Source organism: Anser brachyrhynchus, assembly GCF_964034855.1.
Source record: "Anser brachyrhynchus genome assembly, chromosome: 1".
Classification (NCBI taxonomy): domain Eukaryota; kingdom Metazoa; phylum Chordata; class Aves; order Anseriformes; family Anatidae; genus Anser; species Anser brachyrhynchus.
Window position 1 is genome coordinate 136,588,701 of NC_137694.1, and position 16,940 is coordinate 136,605,640.

Here is a 16,940-nt window from a genome sequence, read left to right on the forward strand (position 1 = left end):
TTAAAATTGTGTATTGGTGGTCTAATGATCTACAAATTCACAACACTCCACATCATGAAAAACTCTACTTTTTTGTGAGCCTAAATATAAAGTTATTTATGACACAAAATATGTTTTTATTAATTATGTTTCACTTACTAGTAGAAAAAATTAGGAAATTAAAATCACACTGGAAGGTAAAGAAGTAGTGCAAGTGTTTTATTTGCACAAAGAGTTAATTTAGGTTTTCTCTCAGTACTGTATGTGCTTGTTTTCTGTGCTTACCAGCAATGAGTTGGTAAGCCAACAAGTTTTGCTTCAACACTGTTTAAAGAATACTCTGGAAGACAATTTCTAAAATTGATCTATAACCAACTGATGGACCCCATACAGGATATTGATGAGTGTCCAACCTTCAGGCTGAAGTGTCAGCTGAACATTACAAACATAAAATCGCTTTCCTGAAAGAAGAAGGGTTAACTCAGATGTTTTTTTATCATAGATGAACTGGCACCAATGTAATATCTTCTGGCTTTCAAATGTCGCTGAGTGAATAATAGCTGGTGCAATGGGCCAGGTACAATTGTCACATTCCAGTTCTGTGTTTGCAAGCATGCTCTTCTTCTGTAAGCTTAAGAAAGGAAGCAAGCAGCAGCCACAAATGATTGAATGATAGATATATGAAAGAAGTGTGAGGTGCTTTGTTTGTGGTCAAAGTCACAAAGCCTTTGTTTCTCAATGTAATGGTTAGAAAGCAGTTGCACTTTGTGTGTATACTTCCTATTTTTATAGATAGCAATACAGTTATACTCCTTTAAAGTCCTAAACTCTGAAACAAGCCGTTATGAAAAAATATTTCTAATTGGAAAAAAGATTTTTTGTTCTTTTCTTCTACTTGACATAGTTAATTCCATTCTGATATAGGTAAAAATAGATATCTTCCTCTGTATCTTATAGCCTAAAAATTGGTGTACGTCTTTCATGGGCTAATAATAATAATAATGGGCGGGGGAAAAAAAGCATAAATTTAATTTTAATAGACTTTGAATTGAAGTTATTATTCTATGTTCTAAATGTAAAATACACTGTTGTCTTTTAATATCTCTAGAGACAAGAAACAAACAAAAACAAACAAAAACATTTTCAGTTTTATAATCTAAACTAAATGTTGTGTACTGTTGCTAGTTTAGGAGAAGGAATTTATACCTGGATAACAACAGAAAGAGACACAACTTAGTGAGCTAATTCTTTGCTTGCTTCTTGCAACTGAGAACGGTACTTAAGAGTATCAGACCAGAAGAAAAATGAGACCACTGCTAATGATCAGTTGTTAACCATCACCCTTTTCCAAGTGGTCAATCCTCATGAGAAGGCTGCCATTTGAAAGCACATAGGCTTTTTTAATGGATGAATGAAGTCATGTTGGCTATTAAGAAAAGGGTTTGCATATTTTATTAGCTGCTGCTTTCTTTTTTTTTGGCATAGTCCTTCTGTCAGCTTTTAGAAATTACTTGCCTCTACAAGTTGTCTATTCAAAGTAAACAAATGTAAATATTTTATTTTATTATTTTATATTATTTTCATTGAGATGTCTATTGTGTTGTTAGTCAATATAGGTTTCTCCTGTGCTTTCCAATGTTTTGCTGTATTCCTTCTTCCAATTATGTATTCAGTCTTAGCTCAAAATGAGTCAGACAAGAAAAATGTGAGTACTGACACACAAAACTTCATCTTCCTTTCAGGGATATGTGTTGTAAATTGGGCACAAGATCATAGTGACCTTTGTATTCCTGCTGATAATGGGGCCACTCTGATATCAGATCATCCAACTGGAAGCCAAAATTCACGCCAGCCACCTGCAAACCACAGAGGCATTTTTGAGGCCTTTTTGATCATTGAAGATTTTTCAGAGATCATCTGTTCTGAATGTTCCAAGGAAGATGAAAGATGCCGATCTGTACATTCCTAGGGCAGTGCCAGGGGTGTTATAGACACCTGGATATTAATTATGCAAGAGGCCATAATTAATCCCAAACTGAAATGACTCTTGCCATATTTATTTTGTTCTGCACAACTTTTCCCTCTGTAGTGCCAATGCAAAGTAATAACATTAACCTACTTCCAGATTTTTGTCATCCATGGAATCCTTACACTCAGCTCATACCCCTGCAAAAAGCTCAATGTGTTCAATGTTATCTGTTACAATAATGTACATCTGCCCTGACAGCACCAAATTCACTCAAGGCAAAGTGGTTACTTTTGGTGTTGTTAGTTGCCATTCAACTCTTAGTTAAGACAGCAAAGAGCAGTATTCTTACTGGAGAAATGACTATGGCATAAGAAAAGAAAACAAGTCAAAAGAAGGTGACTACTGGTGGTGACTATTGCCTAAATTGCCAACAGGTGTCACTGGAGGGCCACTTGGGTAGACTTTTAATTTAGTTGAATGCTAGACTTCTTGGCCTGAACAGGTACAGTGGCCTTTCTTTTCTGCAAGGATAATACTATTTTGGCAACAGCATATTGACCAATAGAGAAATTTACATCTGAGTGAGCTTCTTTACAGTTCAATAGAAACGTATAGTTTTACAGTGTAATTTTGTTTCTCTTGAAAGTATCCTTACATAACAACATAAGCTTTAGGATAACTTTTTTATTTCTTTCCCCCTTTCTTTCTTTCCTTCTCTCTTTCAATACTAAGAAAAACAAACAAACAAACAAATAAAAAATCTGTGAAGTTCTCAAAGGGGTGAGCACTTATTTATCATTACCACACTGATTTAATGTGGTTTAACCCAGCTGGCAGCTAAGTACCATTTCTTTCAGCCATTCGCTCCTCCCTACGCACCCTCCTCACTCCCCCCCTCACTCCCCTTCCCCCCCCCCCCCCCGCCCCCCCCGCCACGTGGGATCGGGGAGAGAATTGAAAATTTAAAATGAAACCTGTGGGTTGAGATAGAGGCAGTGTATTAGGATAGAAAATAAAGGAAAATAATAATGATAATAATACTGTTAATAATAATGTGTACAAAACAAGTGATTCACAATGCAATTGCTCACCACCTGCTGACCGATGCCCAGCCCATCCCCGAGCAGCCGGTAGCCCCCACCCCGGCCAGCCACCCCATATTAATGACGTCAGATGGTATGAAATACCCCTTGGGACAGCTGGGGTCAGCTGTCCTGGGTCTGTCCCCTCCCAGCTCCTGATGCATGCCCAGCCTGCTCATTGGCAGGACTGAGAAGGAAGCTGAAAAGTCCTTGGCTTACTGTAAGCACTGTTCTGCAACAACTAAAACATCAGTGTGTTATCAACATTATTCTCATCCTAAATCCAAAACATAGCACCATACCAGCTACTAGGAGGAAAATTAAATCACTTGTAAATATTTTGTATATAATGCCAATATATATTATACATATAATTACATTATATATATTGCGGTATTTATATTGTATGGATTACAGTGTGTGTGTATATATATAAAATATATATTCTTCCTCCCTTGGTGTTTTTCCTAGCAAGAAAAATTATACCTAATCTCCTGTTACCCGTTTATTCAAACAATTCTAATCTTCTGAATCTGGTAATTAAAGATAAAATTTTTTTGCTGTTTTTCCAGATGATTGACATTTATGACAGGCAGGTTAACTTTTCGGTCATTTTTAGGTCATTTATTGTCTTTGCTTAGTTTTTACAATAAGTTACATTCCTTAATTTACATTAATAAATTAATATTTAATTATCATTAATTAACATTTCTACCCTGTGTCCTTTTAGGTTTTCTCTAATATTGATGAACAGCTAAATACATTTTTTTTTTCCATTTGATATTGATCTTTTAGTTGGAAAAAAAATCAAAAGTATATTAATTCAAACAGTTTTATGTAGCTTCCATCTGTATTTATGTGTAACAAAAAAGTATTTCCAGCTTTCACAGTCCTACAGAATAACTTTTCTTGATAAAATAGGAATTTCTAAAAAGCAATCAGATGCTTTAGAAATGGAGCTTTGTGCTATAAGTGTGGAATAATGTACTATGTCTGTGTGGGATGAGTTAAGTTTCTTCATAGCAGCCATTCTGTTGCTGTGTTATGGTTTTATAGTTAAGACATTGATGATAGCACACCAATGTTTTGGCTGTTGTTGAACAGTGCTTACACAGGGGCATAGCTTTCTATTTTTCCCACTCTGTCCTCTGCAACTTTGGGGTGGGAAAGAGATAGGGAAGGGACACAGACAGGATAGGTGATCCAAAATGTCTAAAGGGGTATTTCATGACATACAACATCATGCTCAGCAGTAAAACTGGAGGCAGAGGAAGAGACGGTGGGTCTGGTTTCCAAAGTAGCCCTTGTTTTGAGACTGTCTAGGCATCAGTCTGCCTGTGGGGGGTAGTGAGTGATGTCCTTTGCTTTGGCTGTTTTTTTCTCTTCATCTATTAAAATGTTTTTATCCCAGCCCACAGATTATCTTGCTTTATTTCACATAAAGTGAAATTTTAGTGTACATATTTTCTCCCTGTGTCCTGCTGGTTGGGGGTAACTGAGGAAGCAGCTGTGTGGGCCCTTTGCTGCTGGCCAGGCTGTCTCATTCAATTGGTTTTCTATACTCAAACTACTTTCATCTTGTTGTTGAGTGACTTTGGATTTGACTATTTAGACCAATGGCTGAAGAATATTTTCAAAACATATTTTGAAGGAGTACATCAGACACTTGTTAATTGTTCCTCCAAGACCCACAACCTTTTTTTAAATTATCTTCTTTTTTATTATTATTATTATTTTTAATCTTGTTACTGTGATATTGTTTAATGACTATTTTGTTTAATGACAAGCTTAACCTGTGAACATTTGGAGAAGTAGTTACTGAGAAGACAATAGACCAATGAATGCATTCTGCAGTGTTTATTGCTGTCATCTTTATTTATTATATAAAATAAAATAAAATCTACCACCAGAACAGTTGTCAAAAGCTTTTCTAGTGGCATTTCTTATAGAGTTATTTCTATTTACCATGAAAAAAGACAATAGAATTGAATGTTGAATATATCTTCAATCTTGAATATATCTTTCGATCTTCAATACTTTAAATAATCTACATTGGCCTAACCTCATTGCACAATAGTTTCAGAGCATTTTATACTGAACAAGGCAAATTTAAAAGCAGTTAAGTGTCATGTACAAATTTCAATTGGATTCATTAAAAGTATTTTATAGTAGAAATTCCATAATAGCTTAACTGAAGGAAACTTTTGACCTCCCTAGTACTTTGATAAATTTATGCTAAGAAGCTTTTCACTTCTTAGAAATATGTATAAAAATCGGTTTTTAATCTTGCTAATATACATCCTATTGTTTTTTTGTTATTTTCCTCCTAAGCGTTCTTATAAACGTATGAGATTCAGGACATTTTCAAAAGGTTTTTATGGATTTAAGGCTGGATTTTCTTCTAAATTGTAAAGAACACGCTTTAGATTTCAGTACTAAAGCAGTATAGAAACAAAGAATATATTCTCACTTCACCTTCTCTCTGACCTATTCTTTTGTACTGTTTGTAGTAATGTTTTTGTCTTCACAATAGAATTAAATTTGAAAGAATACATCAAGATAGAATCATAAAAGACTGTTTTCATGCTTAGGCCTGAGTTAGAAAACTGGGTTAAAGACATTGCAATATATATTAACACAATTTACTAACTTACGTGGAATCTAGAAGCTTTTTTTTATTATTTTTTTCACTACAATTTTCTTATTGCTTATCATATCTGGAGCTAAAATTCAAATGAGTCCTATCTGGAACTGGGTAGGGTAAGTAGCCATAGCAGACATAAATTTCTTTCTGTGACCACTTAGAGTAGCAGGCCATACCTAAGAGCCTGAGTTGCTGAATATTAAAATAAATTGTTTGGACACCTAGCCAAGCATCCTGTCCCCCAAATCTGTTTGGAATGCTTGGGGATAGATCAGGAAGGGTAATCATGGCATAAACATATATGACAGTTTCCTCTAATTCTCTTCTAGCTTCCAACTATTTGTATCTCAGGGACTTCCTGAACTAACTGTGGTCTCTGTGTACTCAGTAATACCTGATGAATTTCATTCCATATTTGAATATTTTAATATCTGAGCTCAGCAAGTACACTTTTACAGTGGTAAATGTGATGTGTACAGTAAAAAGCTATTAGAAAATAAGACCCTGCTGTATGTTTGCTGATTACTCTTTGCTTTAAAGATGTCCTACCCTGGCACTTAAAAAATTTAAACAAAACAAAACAAACAAAAAGAAATGATTATGCTTCAAACCATATTTTCTTGAATCTTGCTTATATTGCTTATGCCATATTTCTGATCAGATGTTATACAAATAGATAATTTTTGTGAGATTTTTGCCTGCCAAATAAATTGTAGTAGGCTATACAGGTCTGGGCAGCAGTTGTAAAGAGGAATATAGACAGAATACATTTAAAATGAGACAATATAACAGAGATTTAGAAGGAAGCAAAAAATAGATCAAAGTGCACTAACATTTATTTTTTACAGGTTTCCTGATGATTAATTTCTCAGTATGATATCTTGGCTGTTCAATGCATCTTGTTAACTTTGACATTAGCTTTTCTGTAAGGGCTGTGTCATCAGTTCAGAAATTAAACATTTTGTTTTTCAAAAAATATATTAAGGGCAGAAGAAGAAACAAAAGTACTTCATTTGCACTGAAGAGTGTACCTCATTTTAAGATGCACTTTTAAAATTTCTTGTAGTAGCTACTAAAATGTGTGATAGAATAAGGTTTACTCTTTCCTTATTTATATGTTTGCCCTGTATGTAAGGAAAAAAATAAAAAAAAAAAAAAATGGTTACCTTTCCACTTTATGATTTTCTTTAAATCTTAAAAAAGTTGGTATAATTTGCCAGTACTGAATTATATTTGTAAATTTTCATAGGATTTCAAAACACTAAGAAAATACTGTCTTTCACACACCAAATAATCAACCCTGTCTATTTGTACTGGGAGATTTTAAACTAACCATTTGGATACAAATTTGTAACACACACATACATAAAACAAAGCAAAACAAACAAACTCTCCCAAAAGTTACTAGAGAAAATGATTTTGTTTGCTTGTTTGTTTGTTACTATTAAAAAAAGTTACTGAATAGTACAACCTGGGGAAAAAAAAAAAAAAAACAACAAAAAAAAACAGGGCAGTCTTTTTCATTTCTAATTTTCCTAGCTTCCTCTTAGTTTTCTAACAACTTATAATCTATTAAATCATGGCATGGACCACAGAGAATGATGTTTGTGCCCATGTAGTTATGTATACCAAATCGAAAATTGAAACATGAGAACAAGATAATCATAGAGCAGCTCATATTTAAACTGAGAAAGTAAAAGTCATGAAGTAAAAATATTTGAAAAATATAAAAGAGTACTACTGTTCTTGATAGTTGTGACCACTGTTGTGCTCATCGCTTAGAGCAGGCAATTTACTTTCAGCACATATGCCTTTGTTATAGAAGCTTTTATTTGCAGCTGGTGTTGACATTGGAATTCAAATGTCATTTCTGACTGAAGTGGAAGGGATGAGTAAGGAAGGAAGAGAAAAAAATTTGAACACAGATAAGCAGCTCAGTGTCTAGTGTTCTGTTAACACTGCTTTAGGTGGGGAAAAAAAAAAAAAAAGGAAGGGAAGGACAAGAAATAAATGGAGGAACAATCACAGTTGAAATGTAGGCTTTCAGCCAGCTATCAAATTGATTTGATATGAATTAGGCCTAGGGACCAGTTATGAAGATGAAGAATGGTTTTTTCCTGTAGTGATATAATAATACTGTGTGGGAAATGGCAAAGGAAAATAGTCATAGTATTTTACTTCTTGGAATCATTTAAAAAGAATGAGAAATCAGTACACAGGAATAAATAAAATGCAAATTGCTGCAGGATTCTGGTTATGTTGGTGATGGCATTTATCTCGAAAGCTGAAGGCATAGTTTTCAAGACATAATTCACTGTATTTAACTTTATGATGCTCTTTTCTTTTTCTTTATCTTTTCTAAGTGAATGTAATTTCATTTATTTTTTCATTCTTTTTAAAGTGAATTCGGTGTTGATGCCAGTGGCATGCTCACCTACTTCAGAGAAAGTAACAGCAATGAAACATCTTCAAATGGAAACAAATTCACATTTTTATCAATTAAGTCCAAGATAATTTCAGTGAAGTCAGGGGAGTCATTCAGTATTTTCATCTCAATAGTAAGCAGAGCAGAGTCTGTCCTTTTGCCAGTCTGTCCTGAGCAATAGGAACTACCAGTACTAGAAGTGACTTTACTCTCTAGGTAGGGACTGATTTCACCTAAACTTACCTAAAATGTAGGTGTCATTCTAAGCTGGTCATCTGTATTTCCTCACACATCTAGGAAATTACTTTTATTAGATTTCTACCAGTTCAAAGATAGGTGTCTAAAAATCTGAAGCTGCTTCTGGAGGCTTTTTTTTTTTTTTTCGCCATAGTTTCTGTTGGGGTAGTACTAATAATATTAGAATAGACAAAGAAATTTTAGGTGGCCAAAGTTAACAGTGATCCATACACCCTTCCATATCTTATCTGATCTGGAGCTCTGCATGACACAAATATGTCAATTATGATTGTTGCTTCTTGACATATTCATGCTATTCTTCTCAAATTATCTATTCTATGCCCACAAATCATTGCATAACTTTCAAATGGAAATTCTGCTGAAGGTTTAGGACAAAATAAGCTCTAATATCATATTTAGTTTAAGTGAAATATGTAATAGGTGTTAATCAGACTACTGAATGGACAAGATCCACTGCTGAAATGTGGATTATGAACCTCCTTGAAAACCAAGATTCTGAGTCTGGAAAAATATTGTTTTGATCCTAAGCATCCCACGCTAGTAATTTCATTCAGATCAAGAGTGCTCTTTCATAGAAAACCTCAGGATCACCACCACCTCCTGCACTTTGTTTCACATCACAGTGTGGTTCTGTAAAGACTTTATCATTCCAGGTGAACCTCAGCTGGAAGATGCACTCACCTTATATCTGCTAGGGATCATTCATTCAGCCTGTGGGACTGGACAAGAATTAAGGCATTACTTCAGAAACCTCAGTTTAAAGAAGCATTACTTTTCTCTACATGAAAGGATGTTGAAAAACTGAGACATAAGATTAACTACAAGTAACAGAGCAAAACAAATCAAGAATTCTCTGTTCCCTCATATAATCTTAAAATAATGTATTTGTATTTTTTGAAAAACAAAGAAACAAAAAACACAATGTCATGAGGAGAAGCTGCTTGATTCATGTGGTTTAAATCAAATCAGGATCAAAGCAGTTTATTAACTTATTAATGAGATATAACTAACAAGTAGTCAGTGAAGTATATTTTCAGGATATATAACAGCAATACAAAAAACAAATAAACTAACAAAATACAACTATATGACTAGACACTTACAGAATGTTAGTAAACTGTTATGAATTTCTAAGCACTGTTCAATAACTATCCCCAAAACCCCTAATCACATGCACATACTCAAACACACACACATGCAGATATAGGTGTACACCAAGTCCCCTGCCCCATGGATTACCAGCACACCCACTGGGGGCAGAGGGGGTCCCCCAATCTGTGTGTGCAACATGTGACTGCTTCAGCATCGGGTGAGTTTCTGTCGCTCCCAACCATCCCTCTACCCACATGAGGAAATAGGAAATACAAGGTCCCACATGCCCCAAGGATGTCCCTGCAAACTGCCCCACAGGGATGACCCCTGGCTGGGCACAGGTTCCCCATGGAGGGGGTGTTCTGTTTGGGCTGTACAAAGGCTGTGATGCCAGGGACCAACTTCTTGCAATGTCAAACTGTTCAGGTATTGTCTTCCTCTCACTTCTCTCTCCCTAACTTAAAAATTTTTCACACTTCTTTTGTATTTCTTTACAGGCTGATTGTACTTTGCTTCAAAAGACTAATTCCCTGGTTGCAGCTCAGTTCAAAACAGATTTGAACGGGAAAACAGATTTGTAAAGTCAAGAACTGAATATTAGTATAAATGCCTTTCTGTGTCATTATGTGATGGGAAAAAAAAAAAAAAGGAAAAAAAAAAGAAGGGAAGGAAGGGAAGGGAGGGGAGCGAGGGGAGGAAAGGGAAGGGAGGAAAGAGAAGGGAGGAAAGAGAAGGGAGGAAGAGAGGAAGGAAAGGGAAGGGAGGGAAGGAAGAGGAAGGAAGAGGAAGGAAGAGGAAGGAAGAGGAAGGAAGAGGAAGGAAGAGGAAGGAAGAGGAAGGAAGAGGAAGGAAGAGGAAGGAAGAGGAAGGAAGAGGAAGGAAGAGGAAGGAAGAGGAAGGAAGAGGAAGGAAGAGGAAGGAAGAGGAAGGAAGAGGAAGGAAGGAAGGAGGGATCTTTGCTGTACATATTCAAGGACATCCTTCCTTTGTTACACTAGGATAGTGGACTTCCATATTCTGTTAAAACCTAATCTATAGATTCTCATTTCACAGACTATCCTTTGAATCTATCTATACAGTAAAATGGAAAATATTCTTATTTCACTTAAAAACATATACTTATCAGACACAGAGTATAAATCCCCATATCAAAGCAAAGCTTCCTTCCTTTTTGTTTAGGATTTTACAGTGACACATGAAGAAACTGCTCTGAAATCTTCACAGTGGCCACAGGAAAATAAAAATAAAAAGCTGTTAGTGTTGTGTATTTCTTGATGAATAGTTACTTCTTGCCTGAAATAGTTGCTTGCCTAAAATAGTTACTTCTTGCCTGAAATTCTTGAAATAGCATTGAATAAATATTTTGATCTAGTATTCAGAGCATGAAATAAAATATATACTCATCAAGAAAAGACAGATTTATGAATTCAGTTTGTGTCATGTGGGGCTGACACTTTGCCTTGATGATTAGTTAAGAAATTAAGAAAATTTGCTCTTGTAATTAATGAGAATCAGCAGAGAAATGTGAAAACAAAACAAAAAAAATCTTAATTTGTCTAACATCAGATATTCACTGACTGCAATTTTACTCAGTCACCTTTCATTTGGAAAGAATTCAAAAACACAAAGATAACCAGCTTTAGCTTGATGCTGCTAGAAGACGTAAAACGTTTTTAGGCTCTGAATATTAATTACCATGCTGTTTTAAAGGTTACAACAGTCACTTTCTCACAAGGAGGTCATAGTTCTGATTGAATAAAGGATTGATTATAAAATATTATAGAACATTACAGTGAACTGCAGCAACAAATCCAGCAAGCAAGTTATTCTTTGATAGTCCTAAAAATGAAATAAAGGCATGTGGAAAAAAAAAAAAAAAAAAAAAGTATATCTTTCAAAAAAAAAAAAAGTCAATTATGGATTTGTTCTTTGTTTGTTTGCATTTCCCTATTGGTATGAGAAAGAACATGTTACTGTTATTTTAACAACCATGCTTGCCACTACTAGAGTATTTTTTTTTTAATTAGAAAGCTATATCAAATGCTATTTAGTAATAAAGGTATGATTCATATTACTGCAACTGAAGTAAGCATTTTACGAAAAATACAGACTCCATGAAACACTTTATGACATTAAATAGCTATTAATAATTCCTATTTAAATCTGAAAAAAACATTTTTTTTGGATGCAAGGTAATACATTTCATTTAATAATGGCTAATCTTGCATGTAGAAATGCAATATCATAATGTAGTCTATATAGCATTTGAAATTTAGCATTTAATCCTTTATATGATACTGTTTTTAAATCTTGAGGCTGGATTTACATCTCATTGTAGAAATTTTACCACAGAAAACATCATGCAAATGTATTTGTGAATGTCCAACACATCTAACTGTTTCTTCTTTTTGATCACCTTTTCTTCTTTTCCGCTTCCATTTTCAGTCATTTAATTAATCCAACCTTGTGAATTTCTTCCTTCTCGTCACTGAAAAAAATGACAACCAGTGCAAATAAATCTGTTCCCCTTTGCCAAAGGAGTTCAAATGTAGTGCAAGGTCTTTTTTTGCTTAGAACCTCAGGTCACCCTTGTAATCCTTGCTAGTAACAGGAACGCATTGTTATGGCAGCCTAAGGTGGCTCAAGGCTGCAGACAGTGAATCTCTTTCTCACTTCAATTTCAAACTGCTCCAGGACTGCAGATCTCCTGAGTCCAGGGGCCCTCTTCTGGCAAATTTGCCTGAAATGATAATTTGCTTGGAAACATCAGTGAGTTCCTTCTTTGACTTGACAAGCAACTACCAGTGGCACCTAAATCAGTAATGTCCATCTGCAAACATCCATATGTTGTAAGGTATTCTAATAGACTCCTGGCTTCCAGTTGTGTGACAGGAAAAGATCTGTGGGAGTTAAAGAGAGGGGTGTAAGTACATGACTCAATGTGGTAATTTGAACATAACACGAAGTCTAGACTGTGAATGATGGGCATGGATAACATTTCAGGTTAGCTGGTTTCAGAAAAGCAAAATTAATCTCAGTCCTAGTCTCTCAGTCATTTTGTTCTATGTTGCAAGACAGGCAGCAAATGTGTCATGCTTTGTTTCTAAAATCTGATAAACACAGTACAGGAACAAAAACTAGCAGCACAGCTCTTCCTGCAATTTCCAATGAAAGAAACAAAACATGATTTGTTCAGATAAAATATCTTGACCAAAGACTGAATTGCTCACAATTTACCTGCTATCTTCCTAATAAATAACCTTTGCAATTTTTTGAGTGTAATTTTTCTTTCCCTACATTGTTTCCTGATTCTTTTACTATTTTATTCATCCTTTTTCTTTTTCTGAGTTTGTCCATCCATATCACAAGTACAATAATATATAGAGCTATGTAGGTCAGAAGAATTTTGGTCCATGTTAAGAACCATTTAAATTAATGTGTTAGTGAGCATTGTTCATAGTGGAAGACTTGGTATCTCACTTATTCCTGTATGTAGTCTTTGCATAAAAACAATTTCCAATTTTTTTATACCTTAATCACATGAAGTTATCAAATGTTTAAAATCTTCAGACTATATTTTTTCATTGATACAGAATTATTTCAGAAAAGAAATAATGATCTTTCACAAACATAATCTCTGCAGTAGGGCAAAACAAACCAAAACCAAACAACACACAGAATGATTTCCACAACCTGCACTGGAGACATATAACTAGGACTGTAACTTTTTTTTTTTTTAATAAAAAAAGGCGGGGGGGAGCTCAGAAGATGAGAATATAAGTTGTGAATATATGTTTACCCTGTAGCTAACTCTGTCTGGTGAACTAAAAATATCCCTTTTTTCCTTATAGGTTTTTTAAGTACTGGGGACCAAGCTGCAAAAGGTAATTACGGATTGCTTGACCAAATCCAAGCTTTACGTTGGATTGAAGAAAATATTGGATCTTTTGGAGGAGACCCAAAAAGAGTTACTATTTTTGGATCTGGGGCAGGAGCTTCCTGTGTCAGTCTTCTGACACTCTCTCACTATTCAGAAGGTAAGGATCTCCTGAGCAAAACATAGAAGTTCAGTAACAGTAAAATGACTCTATTGTAAATCAACAGTACACTTTTAAAACAAAACAAAACTTTATATATATATATATATATTCATATATATATAATTTAAGGAAAATGGGAAAATCATGTAGGCTGAATTAGAATTACACCGTCTGTAATTTTTTGTAAAATGCCTACATCTAGTATTCTGCATTTGTATTAATCAACACAAATATTTTACATTAAAAATGCATGATTTTGTAGTAGAAATTTCACACAAAAACTTTCACAGGCCGTATATTTTTTTCTGGATTAATCAACAGTCTCCACTGAATCTTCCATCAAAGAATCTGATGTATTTAAAATTAAACAGAGCAGTGACATTTTTCATTTCTTAAACATTCTTGTCTACCTTTCCAACATGTATTTAGATACTTTCTTTACTAAATAACAACATAACTCAATTTCATTCAAAAAATATTTAACTCTCCACAAGTAGTACATGATCCTACACAGAGTTCTTAAGATTTTGGTAAGTGTCTGAGCTGCAGAATTTCTGCCCTCAGAAAACAACCAACCAACCACCACCAACAACAAACAAAGAACATATAGCAACAGTAGTGTACTGATTCTTATTGGCAAGAACAACTCTGTAAAAAAAAATAATAAAAGAAGACAAGACCAATGTGATGGCTTTACACTGATGGCTAACCGTGCTCTACCACACCGCTCTTTCACTCTCTGTCCTGAAAGGAAGAGAGTGAAAAAATATGAAGAAAAAATAGCTTGAGGGCTGACATACAGACCCCTGTTTACTGAAAATTACTCACCAAGGCGCAGCACAGGGAGATTAACATAATTTGTTGACTATTGTTAATAGACTACAGCAGTGAGAAACTAAAAGCAAACTTAAAGCACCTTCCCTCCCATCCAGCCTGCTTCACCTTGGTCCCCTCCATGAATTGAAGATGAACTTTTGCTCTGGTGCCTGGAGCACCTCCTCTTCCTCCTTCTTCATTGACCTTGGTGTCTGCAGGGCTATCTTTCTCAACATTATCTCACTCATCTATCCCAGCTGCTGTGGCACAGCAGCTATTTTCCTTTCTTAACCATGCTTTCACAAAAACACAACCAGTGTCACTCATTGGATCAGCTTTGTCCAGTGGTGGGTCCCTTTTCCAAGAGGGAAAAGCTGGAACTGGCTCTTATCTAATATGGGGCAGCTTCTGGACTCTGCTTATAGTGCCTGCCCCTACAGCCCCCCTGCTACATAAACCTTGCCAAAACAAACAAAGAAACGAACAAACAAATATGTATTGTATTTATAACTCCATGTTACTCCTATCATAATCAAACATACAGAAAGCTATGGCAGAAATCTAAGCCATAGCAGTCATTTGTAGCAAGGCAGCTAGTAAACATATCCTATTTGAAAGTACATAGAATTATTCCCGACAATTCAGGGAATTGGTACAATACTATGAAGTGAGTAACTGTTGAGTAATCCCTGCTAAAAGCAAGTAAATGGAACAATGAAAAAAATCAACTAATTGCATTACTGAAATTTAATACCCTGTGCAGTAAGTAGTCATCACAAAGGTGTATTGACCACAGCCCACTTTCCCTGTAAATGCTTCAAGGTCTTCAGATATTTTTGTAGCTCTTGCTGTCTTCGGTATTTCAAGAGCTTGAGTGTAGAAACCATGTGCAGAAGAGGCTCAGGCTTTTTAGTTTAAGTAGGCCATTTTAGTTATCTTACCAGGAAAAAGAAGATGGGTGTGATTCTCCAATAAGCTCCAGTTGATCTGCAGTGCTCTGGTGCCACAAAGAAATCCTTCAGACTAGGTCTTTTTTTTTTTTTTTTTTTTTTCAATATTATAAAAATATAAAACAACCAGAACTATTCAATTTTGTCTTATTTTCTTCTAAAATATGCAAACATATTTTAATTCACCATATAAGCATTACTAACACTATATATATATATATATGCACACTCTCAGGTGGTAATGAAAAATTATGTCAGAGGAGAAGGTTCAAGCCTATTAAATTGATTTTAGCAGAGCAGATTTTTTCAAATTATATGATGCATAGCTTCTGTGAAGGAAACAAGAGTGTGTAATTTTCATTTGACCTTTAAACTACTGAAGAATGCATTTATGAGAGTCATTTACATGGCGAAGAGGATATGATTGCTTGTAGTTGCCACTCCTTTAAAGAAATTTTTACAGATTTACCACTGTGTTAAAGCCAGGGGACTAGCATTTAAATTAAAAATGCAAGAAAACTGCAGTACAAGCACAAGTTTTGTTCTTGAAACAGTAACCTGAAACATTCATGCTTTCAGTATGTGAGCATCAAGAACAAGAGAGAGTTTAATTAATAGCCTATTACATATACTATTAAAAAGGAGCAGTGAGTAGAACATATAGAAACTGAATTTGAATATAAGAATATGCATTCTTTAGTTATTGTATAGTCAATACATTCTTTGTTTAGTGAATGCTGATTTTATTTTATATTTTATTTTATTTTATTTTATTTTATTTTATTTTATTTATTTTATTTTATTTTATTTTATTTTATTTTATTTTATTTTATTTTATTTATTATTTGTAATATATAACTTGATTTGTATTTAAACAATTTGCACCTGCAGGTTTGTTCCAAAAGGCAATCATACAGAGTGGAACAGCCCTGTCCAGCTGGGCAGTGAACTACCAGCCTGCCAAGTACACCAGGATATTGGCAGATAAAGTCGGCTGTGACATGCTGGATACCACTGATTTGGTTGAATGCCTTCGAAATAAGAATTACAAAGAACTCATTCAACAGACCATCACTCCAGCCACGTACCACATTGCCTTTGGGCCTGTGATAGATGGAGATGTGATTCCAGATGACCCTCAGATTCTCATGGAGCAAGGAGAATTCCTTAACTATGATATAATGTTGGGTGTGAATCAAGGGGAAGGTTTAAAATTTGTGGATGGCATAGTAGACAATGAAGATGGTGTTTCCCCCAATGATTTTGACTTTTCTGTTTCCAATTTTGTGGACAATCTATATGGTTATCCAGAAGGGAAAGATACACTGAGAGAGACCATTAAATTCATGTACACTGATTGGGCAGACAAAGAAAACCCTGAAACAAGACGGAAGACCCTGGTAGCTCTTTTTACTGACCACCAGTGGGTTGCTCCTGCTGTTGCCACTGCTGACCTTCATGCCCAGTATGGATCTCCGACATATTTCTATGCATTTTATCACCACTGCCAAAGTGAAATGAAACCAAGCTGGGCTGATTCGGCTCATGGTGATGAAGTCCCTTATGTGTTTGGCATTCCTATGATTGGCCCAACAGAACTGTTCAATTGCAATTTTTCCAAGAATGATGTCATGCTCAGTGCAGTAGTTATGACATATTGGACGAACTTCGCCAAAACTGGGTAA

The 16,940-nt window shown here is 35.0% G+C and overlaps 1 protein-coding gene and 1 long non-coding RNA gene across 17 annotated transcripts in view; one reads left to right on the forward strand and one right to left on the reverse strand.

Moving 5' to 3' along the window:
• The window catches only part of NLGN4X (neuroligin 4 X-linked), a 194,871-nt gene that overhangs the window by 163,395 nt on the left and 14,536 nt on the right, over positions 1-16,940 (forward strand). For all 16 annotated transcript variants that reach the window (XM_080586802.1, XM_080586803.1, XM_080586808.1 and 13 more), the window contains 2 exons: positions 13,301-13,486; positions 16,147-16,936. In XM_080586802.1, coding sequence (XP_080442928.1) covers positions 13,301-13,486; positions 16,147-16,936 — 976 coding nt within the window. The remainder of the gene's footprint in view (positions 1-13,300; positions 13,487-16,146; positions 16,937-16,940) is intronic.
• On the reverse strand, positions 10,373-15,042 carry LOC308193096. Its single transcript, XR_013949375.1, has 2 exons — positions 14,318-15,042; positions 10,373-12,349 (listed from the first exon to the last, which is right to left on the reverse strand). It is a non-coding gene; the product is annotated as an uncharacterized lncRNA (long non-coding RNA).